The sequence below is a fragment of the Ambystoma mexicanum genome, chromosome 7p (genome assembly GCF_040938575.1).
Source record: "Ambystoma mexicanum isolate Mex_15411 chromosome 7p, UKY_AmexF1_1, whole genome shotgun sequence".
NCBI classification, from domain to species: Eukaryota; Metazoa; Chordata; class Amphibia; order Caudata; family Ambystomatidae; genus Ambystoma; species Ambystoma mexicanum.
Window position 1 is genome coordinate 447,666,173 of NC_090939.1, and position 25,898 is coordinate 447,692,070.

Consider the following 25,898-nt stretch of genomic DNA (forward strand, 5'->3'; position numbering starts at 1 on the left):
ACTGTACTGCCAAACCTAAAGACTTGTCAGTGGCCTTAGATGCTCTGAAGTACATATCTGCTAATGCCTCCAAATGACAGCACCAGAGCCTGAAGACTGCACCACACAGTCAGCCATGTCCAGGACTGCCTACAAATGTTGTCTGGCATCCTCCTTGTCATCCGCAACCAAATCAGAGAAGCTCCCTTGCATTATTAGGGCAGAATCACAGCTTCCTCCTTGACCACATCCCACAGGGTGTGGGACTAACACCCGATGAATTAACTGCCCAAAGAGCCATAAAGGCTGAGGCAAGCCAGTTCTTTCCAGAGGGTCAGGTTTCTTCCTCTCATTAGGGGGCAATATGGAAATGTGGCAGTCTTGGCCCACAAGGTAGAGGCTTGAACGACTAGGCTCTGAACCGTAAAATGGGTGGATCAGATGGTGCAGACCTATGTTTCCTAGCCAAGTCCTTGTCATTGGCAGGGGCCGAAACAAGATTCTCTAAAAGCAAAGAATCTGAAGTGACTGAACAGAATGAAAGGAGGGTCTCCTTGGTAGGACCCTGTTGCAAAATGTCAGTCAGGTCATGCTTCTATGCTACAGGAAGCAGTCATTCATGAAATGTCCACAGCCTTTGCAGTCGTGTCTTGAAAGGGTACACTGGCCTGGGCCAAGACATAAGGTGCAGCTTACATTAAATGAATCCCAGAAGAGGTATCAAGGCCACTGGCATCACGAAAGTTGGAAGTCAGGCTCACAAGGTCCACCTCATGACCATAAAATGTTTCAGGGAAGCTTCCAAGTTCTCCTCCTTCCAAGTCAAAAGGAGCTGTGTCCACCTCAACAAAGATTTGGCCATACTTAGCCAGGCATTGACTCCTGCAAGCCAGAAATAATCTCTTTCTCTCAGAGTCCTCTTATGAGGGGCCATCACGGATTGGCATCCATGTCGCAGGGAGGTGCCTGGCACTGGGGATATCACCCCTGAAGGTGGAGCCACACAGCACAGAGACAGAACAAAGATCTATGGTCCTGAGCAGCCCCTTATACCACTGATATTCAACTAAAGACACTGGCCACAGGGTCTCAGAACAAATCCATTATTTTCTGCCTGAATTCCACCTGCTATTCTGGAGAAGAGGAGGCAATAGGAAATAGTGCGTGTACTAACTCATGTGGCGAGTCCCCCGATACGGAATCCAAGGAGGACAGTGGTAGCACCTCTTCCGAGAGGGCGAAGAAGAGTGCCAATTGGAAAAAGAAGAGCTAAGCACACTCTTGCATCTCTCTTATTTATCCATCCCATTGGCTTTTTCAGCTGGGATCCGATAGCGGCCTTGCATAGTTTGAACCCTGAGGCCTTCAGTGAGGGTATGCCACAGATGCTAAAACAAAGCAGTGGTGTTTCTACAACCAGTGTCCAAGTGGGCAGAGAAAGGGAATTAAGATTATGGGGCAATGCCACTGAATTTTAAGATTTGTGTATCCTATCAGTCAGTACCAGGGATTCCAAGAATTCAGAGCCTCCTGATTTCTTTCACTGTTGGTCATATTGGCATTTGAAGCATGTGGAGGCTATCCTAGGTAGATTTAGGCTTTTCAGCAATTGGGTTGAGACTTGGTAGGCTAGGGATGAGTGCACTTCAAAGTTTTCCCAGGTAGTGATAGTTATCCAATACAGATAGGTTCCCACTCTGAAAGTCGTTTCCAGCTGTGAAACACATTCTCCATAAGGCAAAAATCTGTTGTTTGGTAGCCTGTTTAGGGACCAAAAAGATAGTTACTCACACAGTGCACAATCAGGCCAGTGATGCTTGGAACAAGAATTTAACAGCAAAAGCAATGCGGATCAACTGGAGAATTGGGACTGGTAGAAGCACCACTGAACAAAACAGTTTGTCAATGGTCAGAGACATAAGATTGCCAGTATACACTGGGGGGACAAAGACCTATGGAAGGGATTAATAATGTGGGGTTACCATGACCTTACCAAGGAACATCCGGTCAACAGCAGGGGAAGAAAGAGAAATGGGGAACAGGGACAGAGCAGATGCACAAGGGTCCAGATTATAGCCTCACAAGGAGGTCAACCGGCTTCCTTTTTTGTTAGAAATTTTATCTTGTACAGCAAAGGATGTCCCTGCAAGCTTTGCTGAAGCCAGGAAATTCCATGGATTAGGTGGAAGAAGGCCTAGACATATTAGTACTAAGGTTTACAGATGGTACTGAAGTTCAAGAACGACTTGATTATCCATCTTAACCACAACAGCAATGATGAGACAAGGTAATAATCAAGATACACAAATTAATCTTTACCAGATTAACAAACATATTTTTGTGGTTACCACTATCAATTCAGAATATAGTCAATTATAAATAACACTTTTCAGAGATTTTCATGCAGAAAACTAAATGAAGCAATCTCTACAATATTTCGCACTAATTCCTGCAAGAGTTCTAATGCTCAAAACTCATATTTTATAGCTTCTGGATTGCTTGAGTTTTTCAAAACCTTCTGTAAATTAAACATAATAAATCAAGCTATATTCCCCAAAGGATACATAAATGTTGGAATACCTTTTGCCGCCAAATATTTTCGAATAAGTCTCTCAGATCCATACCAGTTAAAACCTTTGGTTGCATGCCCAATTCGGGGAAGATGAACACTTGCTACAAAGAAAATAAATTGTTTATTTTGATTCAATCACAGATATATTTAAATCCAAAAATATTAAAATAACATTTTTCAAAATAATAAATAAAAGAGACTCATTTGTATCCTCAAAACTTGCTCAGTTTATAATGACTTTCATTTTTAACTGCCTATTTTCTGTTCCTCACATTGTATGACCAGTAAACAATAACAGTTTTTTATTCCCTTTGAATGCAGCAAGAGTTTTCTTGCTGGAAAAATATTGAGAGAATTATTAATTTTGGGATAGCATGGATATTACAGTTGCTAATATATGCAAACATTAACCAGCATTGACAATGCCAATAGTTTTGGCTGTGGTAGAGGCATTATAAAAGAATTTATCAGGAGTTGACATCGTATGCCTATGTTCCAGTGTGTTAAATAAGCCCTTTTCTATTTTTAGAAGACCAGAAAGAGACTAAACATGTCCACAAAATAGGAACCAGAAAGGGAATTATTTATATTACAATGGGTTTGAAATAGGACTCCCAGGTGAAGCCTGCATAGTCCTAAACTTGCTGATGGTAATTTTCTTTAAGTTGCACATCTCCCGCAGACCCTCATCCACTCACTGTGGCCATATAAGTACTTTTACAAATCCAATTACAACTTTGTTTTTCATTTAGTTCAAACAACAGGAGGATTCTACCTATCCTCTTAGCTGACTTGTTTGTTACTTAATTCCGTCATGCCTGACATTTCAAAGATTTCGACTTCCCAAAAAATTGAATAACTGCCACAGTTTTAGACATGGAATTATTTGACCCAAGAAGGAAACTGAAGCTTTGCCCGATACTCATTGTGAATCTTGACTTTGCGCCATTCCTCCTCCTACTCACTCTTCTCCTTCCCTTCTCTCCCAGCCTTTAGGCTCATCTTGGCCTAACCTCTGCATAAATCTCCCCCATCTTCCTGCTTCCCCCCTGCACCCACACCTCTCAAATGAGACGCTCCCATGCTCTCCAACCTCATCATCTATCTGTCCACGTCTACAGCACAAAACCTACTCCTCTTTACCTCCAATCACTCTTTCACTTGGCCTCTGGAATGCACAATCCAGCTGCAGCTAGCCTTCCTACATCACTGACCACTTTGCCTCTTATCCTCAACTTTATCTTCTTGCTATCGCAGAAAATGCGATCCCCCATCATGACTCAGCTACATCAGCAGCTCGCCACAATGACTAGGCTACCTTCTCCCACACTTACGGCGGTGGTGGTGTCGGGTTCCTTATCAATAAGGGACCTCAACACTTCCCATCTGACATCAACATTTCCTCTTTTGAATATGCCACTATTTAACTCCTCCCTCTTACACCTCTCACTGATCTGGCTCTCCATCATCCCCCTGTTCCTCTCAACTCCTCTTTCCCTGATCTGACCCTTCTCCCTGAGTCACTTCCTACTGACATCCCCATTGACATGTTGGGGGACTTCAACCTTCCCAAGCCCTCTGCAGCCATCTGCTTTGAACTTAACTCCCTCCATAACCATCCTACCCACTCTGTTGGGAATTCTCTTGACGTGGTCTTTTTCTCCAATTCACTCACCTCTTCTGACCTCTCTATTGACCCCTCTGCCGCTGATAACCCCATTGTTCACTTTAACATCTCAGTCTTTACAACTTCGACTCCTCATCTCCCCAATTCAAAGACTAAGAGGAAATTCAGGCAGGACTCTCTTGCCCCTTACCTTGATGATGTGAGGACCTCTTCTCTTGCCTCATTCCGGCCTCATGCATCTTCCATTGAACGTGCTTTCTCTGAATTTCACTATGCACTTATGACTCCATTTGAACAACACCTTCCTGCGTGCATATTCACAACTTCCCGCCCCTGTTCTCAGCCTTGCCTCACTTCTGAAATTCAGATCCTCAAAGCAAACACATGCCGTGACCTACAGTGCCGCAAATTACGGACACCTACCCTACTCCAAGGTGACAAAAATTCCCTTGCTGCTCTCACCTCTACACTGCGAAATCCCTCTACTTCATTAACATAATTTCCTCCCTTTGCAATCACCGCTAAAAACATTACACTTCCCTCCAATCTATGATCACACCTCCCGCCCCAATATCCATCGCCTCCTCCCTTTTCTGCTTACTATGCGCTCTACTTTTCCTCTAAAATGTGTGAAACTCAAACACCCCAACTCTCTCTCACTCTCCCAACCATCCTGTTCACCACCGCCACACCCCCCTCTCTCTCAGCTACTTTTCCTCTTTCCCTACCTCTAAACCAAATGTCAGGGTGGTTGAAGGCCTAACTTGCCCTATGCTAAGGAGGGATTTCCCTACCTGAACGAAATTAAGGAAAGTCTGGTACAGAAAGTTCAACTTAAAAGTATGTCTGTGTCCAAAACCTGTCCTTGCCCTCACAACTAAAAGGTAAACAAAGTGTTGAGATGTCAATAATAAAAGAAACAGTGATCAAACAAAGTTCTGAAGTGGTTCCAACTCCTAGCTTCCTTTTCTGCTCGCCTTCCCAAAGTTCAAAAAAGTTACACAAATCCTTCAGATTCCCTTCCCCAAGTTTGAGGCAACAGTTTCACACAATCCTTGTGGTTCGCTTCCCCAAGTTCAAGGCAACACAGTTCCAAAGAAAAGGGTCTTGAGGGCTCCCTCCTCAAGACAGCATTACAGTTCATCAAGCCTCATGGATCCCTTCCCCAAGTCTCCAACTTATCAATTTATACTTGGTATCAGTCTTCCAATATGCAACAGAACTCCAGGTCAATTTTTCATCCCTCCTGCATGACATTAACAGGTCACTTAAAGTGCTCCTTCTTGGTTGTTTCACAATGTCTTTGTCTTTCACAATGTAGGGTTCCCTGCTCTAGGGCAGTTGTCAGGTGACACAATCCACCCATCACAGGTCACGCAACCAGGAACCCTAGGCTCTACAGCCCACACAGGTTCTTCTTCGTTTGCCCATGTGTGCAGATTCACATTCACTTAGTTTTTCCTTGTGGGCCTCTTGGCTTAATGTGCAGGTTCACACTCTCTTGGCTTCTCCCGGTTAGCCTCTTGGCTTTGCCACAATTTGTCACACAACCTCTGCCAGTCTTTGGCCTTGCCGCATTGTATTAATTCATAAAGCTCACTTAGCGGTGGTCTTATTTATTCCCCACCTTTCTGTCAGGCTCTTTTACACTTGTGCTTCTTATTTTGTATGCTTGCTTTTAAACGGGCACTTTCCCATTTAACTTTCATCAGCTCGTAACTTTGCCTACAACTTTTCTATTCAGTTCAGTATTCAATATTGGCTTAACAACCCATTTGAAGTGGTCATTACTTGCTTGATATTCAAAAGGGTTCAATTTGCTACTCAGCACTATGCCCAATTACTTTCAGATTACTCGGCATTCACAGATTACTTATTTCAGTTTGCTCGGCATTCTCAGAATACGTGTCAGAATTAGCGGGGCACTCCAGACAAAGTGTTTCCTGCATTACACTCACCGGTTGTGCGCGACTGCTCTCTGCAGCTTTGATGGTCCTTGTTCGATCCTCCTGGATCCACGAACTTTGCCTCCCTCGCGGCGGCCACCGAGAGCTTCCCTCACTCTCCTGCTTGCTGCTGCGGCTGTGGGCTTGGGGCAGAGCACAGCTTCCCGCTGTTGCTATCAGACATCGGAACAAAGCTGGATCTTCAGCCCCCCACGTGGCCCCCACTCGGCCGGGGTGTCTCTCTCCTCCGGACTCACAAGGCTCCCAATCCTGACTCCGACATGCTTCTCTCCAGCCCGCTCCAGCCCCTGCTCTCACACAGGTCATTCCCTTATACTCCCCTAGGAGTATTAAGGGTCCAAAGGTGTGGTTCAGTGAGATCAATTGTTTGACAGCTAGGCAACCTATTTGTGGGACATGCCTGACTAATGGTATACTAGCGCAGTCTTCTTCTTCGTCTCAGTACCAGAGTGGTGAAAATACCTATTGGTGTTCACCACTCCTAGTCGCCTCTTCCTTGTCCCAGTACTGTAGCAGATTGAAAGGGGAAAAATGAGGGGAGATCAGAAGCCCATAAAGGCCGGGGAGGCTTTGGTTGGCTTTCAGAGGGAATAGATACTGCTATCCATACCATGTCTCACATGTGGGTACCCCACTCCCAATCCCCAATGACCCTCCACCCAGGTGATCCTCCCTCGCTTCTCCACCCCCAGGGTCAGTATACAAAAGCAATTTCTTTTCCCTGGCCACCTGAGGAGAGGATCCAGGGGGCGTAGGAGTGAGGATACCCTCATGTTTCTCACATGATACAAACATCCCAGCAAACTATCGCCCAGTTTCTCACCTTCCCCATTAACCAAAAATCCATCTCATTTGAAGTGTTCACTACTTGCTTGATATTCAAAAGTGTTCAATTTGCTACTGAGGACTATGCCTAATTACTTTCAAATGACTCAGCATTGACAGATTACTTATTTCAGTTCGCTCAACATTCTCAGAATATGTGTCAGCATTAGCGGGGCACTCCAGACAGAGTGTTCCCTGCATTCCAATCACTGATAGTTCGCGACTACTCTCTGCAGCTTCAACGGTCCTTCTTGTTCGATCCTCCTGGATCCAAGAACTTTACCTCCCTCGCGGCAGCCCCCCCGAGAGCTTCCCTCGCTCACCTGCTTGCTGCGGCAGCTGTGGGTTTGGGGTGGAGCACAGCTTCCCGCTGTTGCTATCGGCTTCTGGAGCTCAGCCGGATATTCAGACCACCGCATGGCCCGCACTCGGCCGGCTGTCTCTCTCCTCCGGACACACACAGCTCCCAATCTCAGCTCTGACATGCTTCTCTCCAGCCTGCTCCATCCCCTGCTCTTCCCACTCTCACACAGGTATCTCTCTTATACTCCCTAGGAGTATTAAGGGTTCACAGGTGTGGGTCAGTGAGTTCAATTTCCTTACCTCTCAGCAGCCTAGTTATGGGACATGCTTGACTTCCCCAATGGTACCCTTGAGCAGTATTCTTCTTCGTCTCAGTAACAGAATGGTAAAAATACTGATTGGTGTTCACCACTCCTAGTCACCTCTTCCTCGTCCCAGTACTGTAGCAGATTGAATGGGGAAAAAAGAGGGGCGATGTCTTACAGTAGCCCATAAAGGCTGGGGGAGGGTTAGGCTGGCTTTCAGAGGGAAAAGGGGGATACTATGCCGCGCCTGTGGGTACCCCACTCCCAATCCCCAATGACCCCCTACCCAGGTGATCCTCCCTAGCTTTTCCACCCCCAGGGTCAGGATCCAAAAGCGATTGCCTTTCCCTGGCCCCCTGAGAAGAGGATCCAGGGGGAGTAGGAGTGAGGATACCCTCAGGTTTCTCACATGATGCAAACATCCCATCAAACTATCGCCCAGTTTCTCGCCTTCCCCATTATCCAGAAATCCTTGAGCAGGTGGTCTTTGGCCGGACCACTAAATACCTTGAGGATACTGGCCTTCGAGATCCGCTTCTATCTGGCTTCCGTACTAAACACTCCATTGAGACTGCACATATGCATGTCTCCAACTTTCGCTCTAATGCTCACCACTCTAACCTCCCTTCTATACTCATCCTTTTGGACCTATCTTCCGTTTTCATAACTGTCAACCACTCCTCTCTCGTCCACACTCTCCGGGCCCTTGGGTTTCACAAATCTGCTCTTGTTTGTATCACCTCCTACCTGGAAGGTTGATCCTTTAAAATCTCTGGGAACTCGCAAACCGCTGAATGCACCCTGCCGCCATCCCTGAAGGATCAGTCCGTGGATATCTGCTCTTCAACCTTCATACCTCTGCCCTAAGAAGAATGATATCGTCATTTGGCTTTCACCGTCACCTTTTTGCTGATGACACTCAAGTATCATTCTCCTTTCCTTCCTTCACGACAGCCATCTTTGAAAGAATTATGAGCTGCCTCACTGCAATTAGTTACCGGATGCACTTCAATGCCTCATTCTGAACTCGCCAAAAGCGGAAGTCACCTTTTTTCCAGCTCTACTGCTATCCCTACCCTCCTCTCTCCTATTTTGTTCCCGCCTGACCTTTTTGCTCCCACGTCCAAGGATCGCGATCTTGGGGTTTCCTTTTGATAGTGACGTCCAACTACAACAATTCATCACTTCTACTGCTGCTCGTAATAACCTCCTCAACATTAAAGAAAAAATATCCTTTTCTTACTAACCACTGTACAAAACCTCTGCTCAGGAAACTTGACTACTGCTCAATCCTACTCCATGGCCTTCCTCTCTAGTCCTGCCTCCCTCTAGACAAAGTGCTTAATGCTTAACTATGCTACCCACACATTCTACAACCTACCCAGACCCCCCTCTTCTACTTACCGACATCATGCTGGTTGTCGCTCCATGCACAACCTCTGCATTTTCAAGTTCCTGCTCCTAGTCTACAAAGCTATCAATGGTCTTGCTTCTCAGTACTTATCTGATTGTATCTCAGTTTATGCACAATCTCCTCCCCTCCAATCCTCGGCTGCACTCACCCTCACCATCCGATGACCTCCCTGTGTCTCCTCTCGCTTCCGCTCTTTCTCCCTACTCGCCTGCTCCACTGGAACCCACTGCCCATCACAATCAAAACTAGCCCAACTGTGGATCTCTTTAAAGCTTGGCTTAAACATCAATTACTTACTAAAGAGGGAGCTCCCCCTGCCCTCTCCCCATTCTCCTTACCTGACCCCAGCACTGCCTATAGTGATGCTTAATCATTTGCCAACTTATGCAATCATACTATATGTACAGGGAGTAACATTAATTGTAGTTGATTGTTATGAAATGCACTGGTGCTCGTATTTGCATCATATTGCAGGTAGGACTTTTAGACACCAGATATTGCCATCACACAATTGGCAGGTTTTGTCTTCAAAATCCCAGTTATTCACACCTCTGAAGAATATGGCTGGTTCACCTAGCAGTATCAGACTTAAAAGGCCTCATGAGCACAATAAGGCCAGACTCTATTGTGCCCATATGGTACAACAGTGCCAGGGCCCATTATGTCATCTAAGCACAGTCAGATCAGATATTAGTATGATGAATTAGCACCACAAAGGTAGATTGCACATTGCCCAGTTAGCAAAGCAGTAGAACATTCCATTATTTCTAGTTTGCACAGTAGAACCACAGTCCAATATGACCAGATAGCAAAGTAAAGCCGGATTGCATAGGTACTGGTTAGCAGAGCCAGAAGTCATATGCTCAGTTAGTACAGCATGGACAGAGTCCATTACACAGAGTTAACAGAGCTGTTCCGGATGCTGTTATGCCTATTTAGCACAAGAATGTCAGATTCCACAATGCCCCGTTAACAAAGCAATACAGGATTCCATTATGCCTGGATAGCAAAGTGGTGCCATTTACATTTGGATAACTGTAAACAGACAAACTCAACCAAAACCGAGTTCATGATCTGAGGTATCCACACCACTCCCCTGGGTGCATAAAAATGGACACCCGCCAACTGCAACTTTCAGGAACTTCGGAATTATGATGGACAGTGATCTTACACAGGAACCACAGGTTAAAGCCGGGGTAAGGAGCTGCTTCTTACAGCCACATACTATTCAAAATATTATGCTCTTACCAGACCGTCGTGCACAAGACCATGATAGTCATAACACTTGTACTATCAAGATAAGATTAGGCCACATGATCTATCTGGTCGAACTTCACAAACCTATATACAAACTGAATCATCAGATGGAAAATAGTTAAAACACTTTAAATCATTGCAGGCGACCCATTCCCCTATCCCTTCCCCATCCCTGCTTCCCTATGGCCTATACACCCTTTAAGGCCTAACCCACCCACCTCTGCCGACAAAAGGCTATTGGAAAACAGACTTGTTTGGGTCAAACTTCACAAAACTGAAAGGGAGTGGAAGGAATACTCCACAAACATGTAAGAGACAGAACTAAATTGTAGGAATCCGATTATCCCATCAAAATGTGTATGTCTGTGTCTTAATGTATGCGCCCTGATGCCCGTGGGCTGTTCGGTGCAATATAAATACATAAATAAATAAAAAAGGTACCAATCAGCCTGTTCCGAGATGCTGCCCAACCATTCCCCCAACCCACTACATACTCCTCGTTTGTCTACCTCTGTCCTCTCCCAGACTGACTCTCCTGTAAATCTCCTACCACCTCTACCACACACAGTTACCTCATGTCTGCCAATCACCACATTAACATCGATCAAGCTACGATTTAGCTCACCACTTCAGCTCTATCATACTCCCCCCACACCATTGGCTAACTCAGACGCAGAGTGGGGTAATGTATCCAATTTTGGGCTCTCTCCTCAGGATAAACGTATTGCCAAGTGTCACCGTCTAACCCACAGAACCAGAGTGCCACTCAAGATTCTGTTACTTCTAATCAGAACCCATCAACACCACAGGTTTGCCTACTGCCTATCCGACTGACAAGTCCCCTACCTTTTGTTCTTACAAAGCCACATACAGTTATGCTAATACAAATGGGAGAAGATCACTAGCTATATAATACGTCTGCAGACTTGGAATCTCCATACAAACAAGCTTCTTGGCACTGGAACTTGCAGCTGCATGGAGGTCTAGAATCTTTACTTTGGAGGTTTGGTATAGTTGAAGCTGGCTGCTGCTTAGACACTATTCTGTGACTCCACAGGGTGCCAGACATTAGACTTTTCTACCTTTTACATGTGCCAGATATTTCATTACAAATAGGGGATCAGTGGATAGAAGAACCTGGCAGTCACATGTGCATGTTCCCAGACAAACGTGAGATGGGAGAGAAGTGAGAGGTTCCCCAAGGCAACATAAAGACCCTTGGGATGCAGTTGCCCTGCCACAGCAAAAACAAAGAGGTGATGGCTGGAAGGTTTAGAATGAATCTTAACCACTGGCAATGCTCTGGGCAACCCTCCAGACCACTGTTCTTCGCCTGCCAAGCCATTACAGAAGGGGAAAGACCATATGCAAATCAGGCTTGGCCCCACCCCAAAAGGGGCAGTCCAGCCCGAACTGCTAGGCCACATCCCTTCTGCACGAGACCACAAGCATCCCCAAACATGTTTCGCCCTTGTTGGGACTCACCAGTGAGGAGTAGCTTGGGTCTCTAGGCCCAGCAGGCACAGGACCCACGTCTGGGCATACCCGTCCTACTCGGGGTGACAAAGCAAAAACAAAGAGGTGATGGCTGGAAGGTTTAGGATGAATCCTAACCACTGGCAGTGCTCTGGGCAACCCTCCAGACCACCGTTCTTCGCCTGCCAAGCCATTACAGAAAGGGAAAGACCATATGCAAATAACCATATTCTAACCAGGCGGGTTAGAAGAAGAAAGTGCTAGGAGATGAGGAAGGGGTGAGTTGGAAGGATGAGAGTAACAGCTTGAGAGTAGTAGATCAGTGAGAGACAGGGAAAGGAACACCAGGGTGTGAAAGGAAAAAGACAGAGTAGGGCTTTGAGTGTCTGTAAGGCACAACCCACAAGCCCTTTGGAACGAACATCACTGATAGTGTAGGCCTAGCCTAGAAAGTCCAGGAGGGAGCTTAGATAGATAAGGCGATTCTTTGGCCCTCATTGACAGAAAAATAGAACATGGATCTTAGCAGTTAATAAGCTGTATATACTAACTTGTGGAGTAAGGACGCCTGCGTTAGCGGGTACCAATGTCTCTCCATGAGAAAGCAAGAGATGGCCCTTAGCGCCCTGCCTAAAAAACTCAATAGAAAGCTGTGAACCATATCAGGAGGTTGGAGTGTTGTTAGTCCATCTGTGACACTAGGCAGTCTACTGTACCCATGACCTCGGTCCTGCCTTTCTATCCCTATGATTAGCAACTGCAGAAATGCAGAACATAATGGTGTTCAAGCAATACGTGTGCTGGTTAGGTTGGGAGGATGATGAAGTATCTGTAGGAGGAAGGACTAATCCAACAGGTAATTAATTTGTTCTTCTAATGGATTCTTTCCTCAGACAGAGTCCTAATCTTAAATAGACTCTCAGCTACTGATGGAGGAAAGAGAACCATCACCTACACCAGGAAACTCTGGAGCACCGTATGGCCAAAGCAGGCCTCCGACCCGTACAAGGAATCCAAAACAAAAAGCAAAGAGAGCACTGCACTGTGTTTGGAACTGTGGTTGACAGGGTCATCAACAGTAACATCAAAAAAGTACCATAGAGCAGGTTTAGAAATGTTTTAAACAAACTATGTAGAGCAGTCATACAAAATAACATTCATTATAATCTCAATGAGGCACACTCATTAGAACACAATCTGAGGCATAAACTGAATTCAGACTCTGATTCACTTTCTCTTTCTCCTTTTCATTCTCTTTATGATAAAGCTGTTCTTTCTGCTGAGCGTTGCCTTTATTCCGACTTTAATTCTCATTCTTATCATCCTTGTTGTCTTTTCCAAACCTTGTCTCGTATACAGTCTCCTCCATCTCCTGATCCAACTCTTTCTTATCTGTCCCTTCTCGGCTTCTAATGTTGCCTTTTACTTTTCTTCAAAGGTTACTCTTCTTTGCTCTGCTTTTGTTCCTTCTCCTTCTTTTGTTCCTTCTGTCATGCCTCAATCTACTGTTGTGTCTTCTTATCTTCCTCTTTCCACTTCTGATACTGAGCTTCTTTTAGCTAGAGCCCATCGTACTGCAGCTCCTTCTGATCCTATACGCTCTTTGTTTATACACAAGGTCTATCCCACCCTGCTGTTCTACCTTACTTCTATTTTTAATATCTCTCTACTTTCTTAGACTTTTCCTACATCATTTAAGCATGCTACTATTCTTCCCATCTTGAAAAAGCCTTCCCTTGATCCCTCTGTTCCCTCTAACTTTAGGCCCATATCTCTTCCTCATTTTTCCAAGCACCTCGAGTATCTTGTTTATTCTCAAGTTTCACTTTGTATTTCTGCTAATTCTATTCTCCCACGTTCCAATCTGATTTTCGTTCTCACCATTCTACTGAGACCTCATTTCTTTCGGTCTGTGATTTTCTACTTTCGGCTTGGTACTTTAAGCACACTTCTTTGTTCTTTCTTTTGTATTTACCTGCTGCTTTCGAAACAGTTGACCACTCATTGCTTATATCCTCTCTTTCTTTCTTTGGGTCTCTGGTTTCAATCTTATCGGTCAAACAGCTTACTCTGTTTCTTGGGCTGGTAAATCCTCAACTATTGTTTATCTTCAACATTGTGTTCCTCAAAGCTCGGTCCTAGGCGCTTTCATTTTTTCTCTTTATACATCTCCTCTTGCCTCAAATATTTCTTCATTTAGGTTGTCTCACCATTTCTACACTGATTACACCCACCTATTTCTATCCTTCTCTTCTTATTCCCCCGCTATTCATGATAATCTAACACCTTGTCTTTACCTTTGCGTTCCTGTCGAGCCCACCTTTTTAGTATATGTAAGGCAAGGCCCTTTCTTACTTTCAGTGCAGATAAGCTACTTAATTCTTCCCTTATCTTTTCCCAGCTTTTCTATTGCTCTTGCATTCTCTTTGGCCTTTCGGCCTCGGATCTTACTCCTCTTAAATCCATCTTCAACTCTTCTATTCACCTTCCCTGTTCTCCCGCACCTTGTGATTTCATCTCTTCTTCGAAATCTTTCCTGGGTTAGCTTTCTTTTCATTCTCGTCTTAAATTCAATATTCTTTGTATGGTTTTTAAATCCCCTTATGGTCTCTGCCCTGCCTACCTCTCTTCTTTAGTGCCTTTCTATTCCCACTCCAGTACTCTCTGCTCCCAGTCCCTTTTTAGCTGTCCCTCAACCCCATGTGCCCAGTCTCGATTTCGTTCATTTTCTCTACTCGCTCCCCTTTACAGTAACACACTTTCCACTCTATTTCTTCTTAACCACTTTTTCGTTCTGCTCTTAAAGCCCATCTCCTTTAGCTTCTTGGTTAATGGTTACTGTGATGTGATGACTTGTACAGCGCTTGGGTTGTATTGCGCTCAATAAATACAAAATACATACCAAAAATACAATCATAATAATACAGTACAACACAAATCATCTTGGATCATCAGGTTTCACATATTGTAATAGTCCAACACAACCATATATAGCACCCCATGCATGGCTATCACCAAAGACCACAAGGCCTAATAAAACTAGACACAACAAACAACAAGCCAGCCTATATTTAAAAGCCACACAATCGGAGCAGTGTCAGAGAAGGCAACTGAAGCCCCCTTATGTGGTACGGAGCTTTGAAATTCATCAGGATTACACGTGGCTCTACTATCATTGGCTAAGTTAGTCCAAAGAGGTTCAAATAGCAGACAGGATTTGCATGAAAGGCCAACTTGAATCGTCTACATTAGGCTTTTTCCTTGATTTCCAACTTGAACTTTGGCTATATGAGCTACTTATTTGAAGCGCCGCCTTCATCAGGGCAGGGTAATCCACCAGTCTGTGGTGCTATAGTGTAGAGAAGATCTGTGCAGCATATATAAGTCACAATAATTACCTAATATTTGTAAATGTACAGATAGAAAGTGAACAGAGTACTAAAATAGTTATTCACTTGGCAAACTTGGAAGATACTCCCAGGTGTGTGCCCGCACATTTGGAGATTGAGATAACTTTGGAGAAAATTAAGACGCAAGTGTCCGCTAATCTCAGGGTGTCAGCAAGGTGTTGAAACAAAGTCAAAGGTTTTAATGCACGGTGAAGGCTTACCAGGAGACGTGTCAGAAAGTTCAATGCATACAGCGTCTGTTCCAAGAACAAATAAAGTGCTGTGATAGAAAAGAGTAGCAGGGCTCAGAATCAAAGGAGAAGGCTTGGTGTTAAGTGACAAACAAAGGCATAGAAGTGAGCAGTTAGGTCGCTCACTTTTCTGGGATTCAAGACAGTCAAACTGCATATGGAGCAGCTCCTCTGTTAAATAGGACGCTGCAGGGATGCGCACTGCCGTTTAGAGCAGATTTGATAAGTGAAAGGCTCGAATGCCAACCTGTGTGAGCTCTTGTGGGTTCATGGGTGGAGATAGTCCAGGGCGAGATGGATCATAATAGAAGGGTGCACACTGCTGTTTTTTAAGCAGAGTTACTACCATTTTAAAGGATATGGGAACATACTGTAAAGCATGTATCAACCTAATGAAGAAGGAACAATTGGTGCAGCATAATGTCACGTTTAGCAGATCAAGATATGTCAATTGATTTCTTCATTTACGTTACTGGAATGGGTTGTGAGACAGTGTATCCAGATTTGTTCCACCTTAAATGAGGTATAAGTGGTGGAATAATTGTGTTTATCTGGTTTAACGTGATCAATCACTCTCCGGAAGATGTCACGGTCTGTGTTGTGATGTTCCAGGAAGTGTTTCACCAGTGCAGCTTGAATGTAGCTGTTTCAGACTCGTGAACAGTGTTCAACCATACGGATAAATATCGGTCTAGTGGTCATGCCTATGTAGATATTATTACATGGATAACAGATGGAATAAATCACATTTTTGGAATTACAGTTAAAGAATTACTTAATTGGCCACAAAAATGCATTATGTGAAAAAGTATTATTTTGAGTGGTTTATGGACATGTCTCGCAATTTCTGCACAGGAAGTTGCCGATAACTGGTTGTAGAGGTAGATTCTAGCTGCGGGCGATGTGTTAACTCTCTTTAGAGGTTACAATTTTGAATGTATCAACCTATCCTGTCAGTTATGCCCACGTCTGAGGGCAAATAGTGGACGTTTCTTCAGTTTGAAGGTCGACTGAACTAGATACCAGTGTAACTTCACTAGTTTCTTAATTTGATCTGTATATGATGAGAAGGTAGTGACACACGATTGTATCATCAATCCTAGTTCCTTTTCTCCCTACGCGGAGGCCATCTCTATTTGAATGCCATTCTAGTTTAGTCAAGCGCTTCCGTAAATTATGTGGATAAACCCTAGATTGTAATTCGTCGATAAGGGTATTGGCATGGGTGGTGTAATCACTCTTGTATGTGCAGTTCCTCCTGATCCTTAAGAGATGGCTGTGTGGAAGGTTCTGTCTAAGCACTTTGGGTTGCTGACTGAAAACAAGAGCATAGAGTTGCGGTCAGTCTCTTTGAGATAAGAGGGTAGCAAACAAATGTCCTTCTAAATGTCTAATAATAATATCAAGGAAAGGGAGAGAGTCTATATGAGCCGTCATTGTGAATTGAAGATTTACATCACAGGAGTTCAAGGAGTTGACAAAATCATTAAATACTGTAGCTTTCCAATTCCAAATACAAAATATTATGCCAATAGACCTACTCCAATGGGTTAGAGAGGTGGATTAAGGATTATTATTGTAGATATGGTTGACCTTGAATTGGGCCATATATATAAATTGGCCAGACTAAGGGTTAACTCTGTGCCCATAGCAGTGCCTTGCATTTGGGCATATAGATCATTATCAAAAGTAAAGTAGTTACTGCACAGTGCTAGTTCGAAGAGCTGGACTAGGAACGAAGACGGCAGTGTGTGGTCGATGTCTTTCATCCAGCTTTCTAAGGACTAGATGAGGGCTTCTTGTGGAGAGATATTAAAATGGAGTGCTGTAACATCACAAGTAACTAGAATACTATTAGTGTGATTGTACAGGAAACCTTCTATTCATTTGATTATATCCATCGTGTACCTAAGGAACGAGCGCATGGAGGTGGCTATGGGTTGAAGGAAAGAGTCAATGTATTTGCTGATAGGTTCTAGGACAGAGCCACATAATGACACGATAGGCCAACCCGGGGGATTGTTGCAGTCTTTGTGCATCTTGTGGAGAGCATAAAACAGTGAATTGCGACTATCTCCAGTTGTCAGAATCATGGCCTCCCGTTGGCTTAGAAAGCCGGATTCTCTGACTTCAGTGCATGGTGATTGCAAATTAGTCATTAGATGTTCAGTTGGCACTACTGTCAGTTCATGAAAGTGTGGGGGATTTTGCAGTAATTGTCCATCATTCTGACATATTTGTTGGTGTCCATTATAATAAACCATACACATTTGTCCTGCTGGTTTGATGGAGATTTAATCTAAGTTTTAGAGGGAAGATAGTGCATTTTGCTGGGTGGAAAGGTTTGTGGGTAAATCATGAAGGATCCGTTTTTCAAAAGTAAGCATTTCTGATGGCATTTCAGCATCATTGGGAATTAAGGTAGAGGGAGGTTTAAAGTCTGTGCATGGTGGCTGCTCATCATTCTATTGGTCCCTAAAGTAAGTATGAAGCTTTATTGTAAGGAAGAATTTTCTCAAGTCTATTTCGGTTTTATCTAGGCTAATAGATTGAGTTGTAACAAAGTTGAGACCTTTGTAAAGAACGTTCATTTGTGCATTGGACAAATTACAAGAGAGTGCATCGGGGCGCCAACATAAAGACAGGACGACAATGACAATACAAAGAAAGAGGACACTTGCTCAGTGGAGAAAGACCAAACAGTGGAGTGTTCAGTGTATATTACTAACTGTTTTATAGTCCAATTTATTTAAACAGGAGTGTTTTCAGCTTTTTTCTGAAAAAAAGGTGGTTTGTCTCTAATCTTAGGTTTAGGGGCAGGCCATTCCAGTTTGTGGCTGCACGGATCGGAAAGGCTCTGACTAGGCTGTTTGCTTTCTGTTTTTTTACTGTGATGAGTCCTAGTGTTTCTGACCTGAGTGATCGTGCTGGCAAGAATTGGGTAATTTCTGATTTCAGATTTGCTGGAGCTTTCCCATGAAGGCACTTGTGAACTAGTGTCATGCATTTAAACAGCACTAGATCTTCAATCTTCAGCCAATGTAGCTCTTTTCGAGCTTTGCTGATATGTTCCTTTCTCCGTTTCTGTTTGATTATTCTGAATGCGTTGTTTTGTACAAGCTGATATTTGTTTATACTTTAATTGTTGGCTCCAAGTAGTAGTGCATTACCATAGTCTAAACGTGACAGTACGGTTGCTTTCACGATAGTAGTGCAGTTTGCTTGGTTAAGAAGGGGCTTGATTGCTCTTAGCAGTCTGAGATAGTATGTGCAGTTTTTAATCACATAGGATGCTTGAGTTTCGGCGCTTTCAATATGTGCAAATCAGGGATTGGATGTCAAATAGAAAAGTTACAGATGTAGGAACGAGATTGCCGTTGGGTTGGGGGTTGATGATGAAAGAACTGGAAATCCAGAAGGGTGTCTCCAGGCTTTATCGCTTAATAGATAAAGCAATCCCTGAGGATAGACTGCTGTACATGGAAAAATGGGATAATGACCTGGGGGTCACAATCTCTGAGGACGAATGGTGACACATTTGATGGCGGGCACATAGCGCCTTGAGATCTATGACAATCAAATAATCAGTTATGTTTCCATTGGTACCTTCCACCGCAGAGGCTATGTAAGATCCATAAAAAGTCTTCGCCTTCGGGCTGGAGGAAATGTGGGGCGGTTGGAGATCTATTGCACATGTGGTGGTCCTGTCCGAAAGCACAGATATATTGGAAGGAGATACTGGGGCATATTAAAGAAATAACAGGGCAATTGCTCCTGTCCGCGGTGGTACTACTCCTGGGGGCAGTGGTGCAATGTGAAATGTGGGGCGGTTGGAGATCTATTGCACATGTGGTGGTCCTGTCCGAAAGCACAGATATATTGGAAGGAGATACTGGGGCATATTAAAGAAATAACAGTGCAATTGCTCCTGTCCGCGGTGGTACTACTCCTGGAGGCAGTGGTGCAAGGGTCATATGCAGCTAGTAGCACCCAGGAGATGTTGCTCACACATATGCCGACGACGGCAAGAATGGTCCTGGCCCATAGGTGGAACACCGAGGAAGCGCCAGTTTGGCTTTATGGCGGGGAATGGTTGCAATCAAGAAGGTTTGCGCCCTGGCATATGGTACTTGCCCTCAATTTCGACCACTTCCATAGACCGTCACTGCTGAAGAACTTTTCGATATTGTAGAGTCGCTTTTAATACTAGGTCTAGAGTGGAAGGATCTATTGTGAGATAGAGTCATGCCACAAAATCTGTTACTTATTTGTTTATGATTATCGTTATTATTTTTCTCGTTATACAAAACAAATTTGACAGTACGAAGGTAAAGGAAACACAATGCCATTTGGATGTATATCCGTATAATCATTGTCTTTACAGAACATCATATGTTGTAACACTTTGATTGTTTACAAATAAATAAAGCTTATAAAAATAGAAATTAAAAAAGATGAGCAATCTGTGGTAAGTAGGAGTCAATTAGAAAGAAATACATTTGTTTAATTAAGACTGCACATGTACAACGGATCCGGTGCCTCAGTCTCCTGGCAAGGCCATACCCAGGGGACACGCAAAATCAAACTATGCAGTTTGTTGAATATAATATTGAAGTAACTATTAAAAGGGCAGCAAATCACATTTGAAAAATGTATTTGTATTTTTAATGAAGAAACCTGAAAACAATTGGTTTATTGAGTCACAGCGTTTTAGTAATTTAACAAACCGAAACATGTACGGCATGCTTGATTTATAGATTGAACGTATTGCAACAGAAATGTGCTCTTCCACATAACTGCAGCCCATTTGAGCACATCTTTTGTAATCTGAAATCCTCTCCTAGGGCAGGAGAATGTGAAGGTATCCCAGATACAGTCTATACAGTAGACATAACCCCTTGATACAGTATTCAAGAAAAAAAATATCTTTCTGTTAAGTTAAATACTATTTTAAACAGTCACTTGTGCCTACCATTCATTTTCTTGGCTGCTAAATAAATCTTCTTTAAACCATCTTCTAATGCAGACAATTTAATACCAGACACATTATTGGAACGATCCCTCTGCTGGGCAACAATCAGGGACAACTTTTGAAAAAGAGAAAAAACAAACATTTGGTACAGATTAGGTTAAATACATTCATTTCTTGGTCATTAAAATATTCAAGAGGCATCCAAGCACGGTCACACTATAACAATTATTGTCTAGTTATAATGAGTCCATTAACGATTTAAAGGGAGATTGAATAAGAAAGTCTTTCAATTCTTATGAAGACTTAGGTGGTTTCCTCAGGCTTGGGCTCTTCCACTATATGATCCTAAAACTTAGTGCCTTTGGTACTTTTTGAATACCATGGAATTATCAAGTTAAGATTTTGAGGCAGATATTCAAAGCTCTTTATGACATTGATGAATGCTTTGTGGATCAACTTGTTTGCTCTTGCCAAGACCCTTTTTCCAACCAGTAGCTTGTGAATTCTTCAGACGGTGGCAAAGCTATTGTATATAAACCTTAAATCACTGTGGGGATAAATTGGAGCTTTGTCCACAACTAATGAGATATAGTTAAAAGAAATAGTCAGAGAGAGCAGTAGACAGTTTTGTTTTTTACATGTTAAACAACAGCCAATTAACATACTATACTTTATCAATTGTGATGAATCGAGTGATTCAGATACTTCTACCCAGGGAGGAGACTTTCCTTTTGAGGCCTAGGAATTGAGCACAATACACAATACCCTCCCTTGGGGCATAGACAAGCGGGACCACACCGGGAGAGACTCCCCACCATGCTGATAAGGACTCCTGTCGTAATGAGGAACTCCCGTTCCAACCCAAACATGCCTATTCTGTTGGGAGAGAACAAGAGAAATCTACCTACATTTGTTATTGTGGTGTTTCAGGACAAAACAAGTACTTGTTGGGTACTGTGACAAAGAGGATCCATGGAGTTATAGAGCACAAGTTCCTGTTAGGTACTGAAATTAGGAAACCCAAGGCAGTCATAGAGAGTATGGGTCAGACGCTGAGAAAGACTTTCAAAAGATGCTGGGGAAGCGCCAGAACAGCGTCATAAAAGTGGGAGGAGAGAGCACGACGGCGAGCGAGCGAGACCTGTGCGTTTCAAACCTGCACCAAGAGAACGCTGACATCCAGACACGTGAGACTAAGGGAGGAACAGGTACCCGACGAGTATTGTTCCCTAAACACCCTAACGAGAGGCTGTGAGGCAGAGTTCGGTCCTAGGAGGGACACACCAGTGAGAAGAAAGAATAGACGAGAGGAAACCCCTTTCCAAGCTGAAACAACTTGGCGGAAAGCATGCCGGAGCGTGCCCAAAGAGGGAGCGGAGCAGAGGACGACGGGCGTTCTGAGCCATGGTGACCAATGTGTGGGTTAGAGAGGAAAGCCCTCTCAGTGCCGATATCATGGAAAGAGAAATCCACACAGGCATATCCAGAAAAGCATTGTAGCTAGGCACAAGAGTCATCCTGACAAGCAAGAGAGAAGCACAGAAGGAGAATGCCAACCCGGTGATGCAGCCCCTATACAAGGAAGGTAACATGGAGAGCGGGAGACCCGGAGAGAGAGGCGGTAATAACAATTGGTATAAACAAAGTGGCCACAGTACCGAACCTGAATATAACGATTCAAGTAATCTTACTTGTACAAGTAACAAGGAGTGTGAGAACAACTATTTGGCTAAACCTACTCGTTCCAGTAACAAGGAGTCTGAGAACTATTGTGCGCATTATACAGTGAAAGAACCCGCGGTCAAGGGACTCATTACTGGGGGGATAATACTTGTGGCCACTACGAGGGCCAGTAATCAAGATAATCATTACTGTGGGCCTCATACTCGTCCAAGTAAGAGGACCAATAATCAAGAGAGCGAGAAACATCACCAGTATCATCAAACTTATTCCAGCGAGAAGGTCGATAATCAAAAGAGTGAGAATCACCATTGGGTTCAGCATACTCATTTTAGTCAGAAGGCTAATAACCAAGAGGGTGAGAAAGCCAATAATCAAGAGAGAGAATCAATACTGGGGTTACCATTGTAACCTTAGTGAGAAAGTGAGTGACTAAGAGAGTTAGAGTCAACCAGTGAAAGAGAGACTTTTATCTACATCTAAGAAAACCCAAGAGAATCAAAGACACAGATGAGAAACTTTGATCAAAGGGATCTTTCTACACCAGTGGAAGGCGAAACCCAGGGACTGGGAAAATTCCCTTTCTGAAGTGAATAAAAGATGAAAGATAGCTAAGCATTATTAAAAAGGTATTGAGATGAGAAAGCTCATCGAGAAGAAGGGAGTCATTCTACTGGACTTCAGTTGGGTTCACAATAAGCAAGGCTGGGAAAACCGACAGGGAGAAGGGGGTTAGTCTCCTGGACTTTGGTTGTTTTGTCTTAGTGGTAGAGTAAACATAGTTTAGTCTTGAACTGAGGACAGACTTTTTTTTTAAACCTCTATTGCACATCAGATACCACACAGTATTTGTACAGCGGGTTCATGTTAATACAGGTAGTATTACATATACAGTATACAGGCACACTCAACTGAAGAGCATTTACTCTGTTCCATTTTCACTATTGTCTGTATCAATTCTGTTGCTTGGGTATTGGCGGAAGCCGCCCCATATATCTCTCCGCCTGCTGGAGTAGGGTAGTAAGCTAGAGTATACTTCTTCCTGGTCATTCGCCCATACCATTTCATTCACCCATTACTTGGTTGTTAGGGTTACCCCGCTCTTCCACCTCATTTATATGGCGCTCTAAGCCAATAGCATTCCAATATTAATAAGCTTATGTTTCACCACATTCATTTTAAGTACACAGCCCATTACACATATTGTTCCCAATTTGCTCCACCATAGCCTCTAGTGCCTCGCAGATCCCACACTAGTATTCAGAAAGCTTCATACATGCCCATAGCATGTGCATCAGGTCGGTCTCCTCGCTCCCACATCTAGGGCATTTCACTGTACCTGTTGCATACATTCTCGTGAGCCGGGGTAAGGTGTACTCTATTTAGTATTTTAAAGTGGATAAGCCTAAACCTGGAATTGAGCAACACCTGCTTCGTGAGGCTCCATAGCTGCAACCAATGAGAGTCTGTGAAAGTGACCCAAGGTCCCTCCCCCACACCCCTCTAACATCAGGTGCTTGTGTGCTTCTTGTTTCCAGCATCAGCCTATACAATGCTGAGGCAGTTTTCATAGGTGTCCCGGAGGAGGTTATGTAATTCAGACACGGATGTGACTCCGGCACTTGTGGGAATCCACCCCATGTTGCAGCTATTGCCGATCTGAGTCTGAGATATTGTAGCTTCTGCAGTGCGGTTTCACCTATCTGAAGTTTGATATCCTCCCAGGATCTAAACTGACCGTTATGGTAGAAGTCTCCGAACTGTATGATACCCAACTCTCGCCAGTGTGTGGATAGTTTTATGTCCGTCGACAGGCCCAGATAGAGCGCAACCCAGATTGGTATTTTGGGACTATAGATTGTAATGTTTCGGGGTTGTTGTAGCAGTTTCGCCCATGCTTGTTGTGTGGCCAATGTTGGGTCCAAGTGGTTGCAATTCCCCCTTTTCCCAGCAGCTATCCCATGCAATAAAGCGGCCGTTGTCCTTCCTTGCGCTTCTAGATCAACCTAGGAGGTTCGGAGGAGTATCTGCTACCCAGTTCATGGCATAGTGTGCTTGGGCTGACAGGTAATACACCTCATAGTCTGAGGCCCGCCAGTCCCCTCCGCTCCTAAGGATGTGTGAGACGTCACCAAATGGCCCTCATATGTCACTTCTACACAAAGGCGGAAGAGGCACCGGCTATTTTCTCAAAGGAGGGCCTACCGGGCCAGAGCGGTACTGTACTAAAGAGGTAGAACAGTTTGGGTAGTATGATCATCTTGACTAATGCCAACCGACCCATAAGTGAAATGGGTAGGTGGTTCCAGCGGTCAAGCTTAGCACACACCGCCTCTGTTAGTGTGACGTAATTAAGGGAGTGAACCAGACTGGTGGAGCGTGCCATCTCCACCCCCAAGTATCTAACCTGTTGAGGCACCCAGCGCAACCCGAATAAGTCGCCCGGTGGCCTCATGGCATCTGTCAGTGGGAACATCTCGGACTTGTTGATGTTCAATCGGAGACCGGAGAACCTTTCCGAACTCCTGGGCCGCTGTTAATACCCTGTGAAGATATTTCTCAGGGTTCCTCACGAACAACATAATATCGTCAGCATATAGAGTAATCAATTCTAATCAACCGGCTATGGAGAAACCCGCTCTCGCGTGTCGTGACCTCCTGAGGTCGGCCAGGGGTTCAATTACATGTGTGAACAATAATGGGGAGAGTGGGCACCCCTGCCTGATACCTCCTGCTAGCCCCAACACCCTGGACAAGGTCCCATTGACTAACAACCAAGCATATGGTTTTGTGTATAGGAGTCGTACCCACTTAATGAAATTGGGGCCAAATCTGTAATTATGTAGCACTCTGAACAGGAACGGCCAATACAAGGTATCAAAGGCCTTCTTCATATCCAGGGATATGGCAACCCCCTTATAATCTTTGGGGACTTTCGCCAGGACATTATAGAACCTGCGAATGTTGGATCCCGTTGACCTCCCTAGCACAAATCCTGTTTGATCTTCATGCACCATGTAGGGCATCACCAGGTTGAGTTGGGAAGCTAGGATCATGGCGAAAATGTTTGCATCTGTGTTTTTGAGGGACAGTGGGCAGTACCACCCGCAGTATTCAGGAGACTTCGCAGCCTTCAACAGCAGGGTTATAACTGCTTCCTGCATGGACTCTGGCAGAGTGCCAGTGTCCAAGGCTTCAGTCCACACGGCCATGAGGCGGGGCGCAAGGGTCTCAGCAAATTCCTTTTAGAACTCAGCTCTCAACCCGTCAGATCCTGGGGCCTTCCCGCTGGGAAGGTCTTTTATCGCTGTTTTTATTTCGCCAAGCGTTATTGGGGTCACTAGAGCATTACTTGTGTCCTCGGACAATAATGTTGTGGGTATTGCAGCAAGGTAGTCATCAATCTCCTTGTCAGTGGCCACACTCTGGGCGGAGTATAAACCACTGTAGAAATCGTAGAACACTCCACTGACCTTGTTTGCTTTCGTGACCACTACTCCATCCTGTCTAGTGATACACAGGATGATTGTGGTACTTCTTTCCGTAAGCACTAGACGAGCTAGAAGTTTGCCAGGTCTTTTCTGTTCCCCATATCTACGGGCCGCCATTGGTCTATCGAAGTAGCATAGCTCCCTATCTGCGGCTTTGTGAAAATTCTCCAGTTGAGTTTTAATTTCCATGGTAATCTGTGGGGAAGGGCTGGCCAAGTATTCTGCCTGCAACTGGGCTACGGATTCTTCCAGTCTTTTGAGCTCACAACTGATGTCGCGCAGCACCCCGAATTCGGTGGACATTGCACTCCCCGCATATAGACTTTGAATGCTTGCCATAAGGTAATCCGTTTGGCTACTGAGCCTTCATTAGTTTCAAAGAAGTCTGAG

The 25,898-nt window shown here is 44.3% G+C and overlaps 1 protein-coding gene across 1 annotated transcript in view; it reads right to left on the reverse strand.

Moving 5' to 3' along the window:
• CHD1L (chromodomain helicase DNA binding protein 1 like) overlaps positions 1 to 25,898 on the reverse strand; it is a 1,245,724-nt gene that overhangs the window by 209,785 nt on the left and 1,010,041 nt on the right. The window contains exons 21-22 of the mRNA XM_069636461.1: positions 20,338 to 20,452; positions 2,544 to 2,652 (exon numbers count right to left, since the gene is read on the reverse strand). Of these exons, the coding sequence (XP_069492562.1) occupies positions 2,544 to 2,652; positions 20,338 to 20,452 (224 nt within the window). The remainder of the gene's footprint in view (positions 1 to 2,543; positions 2,653 to 20,337; positions 20,453 to 25,898) is intronic.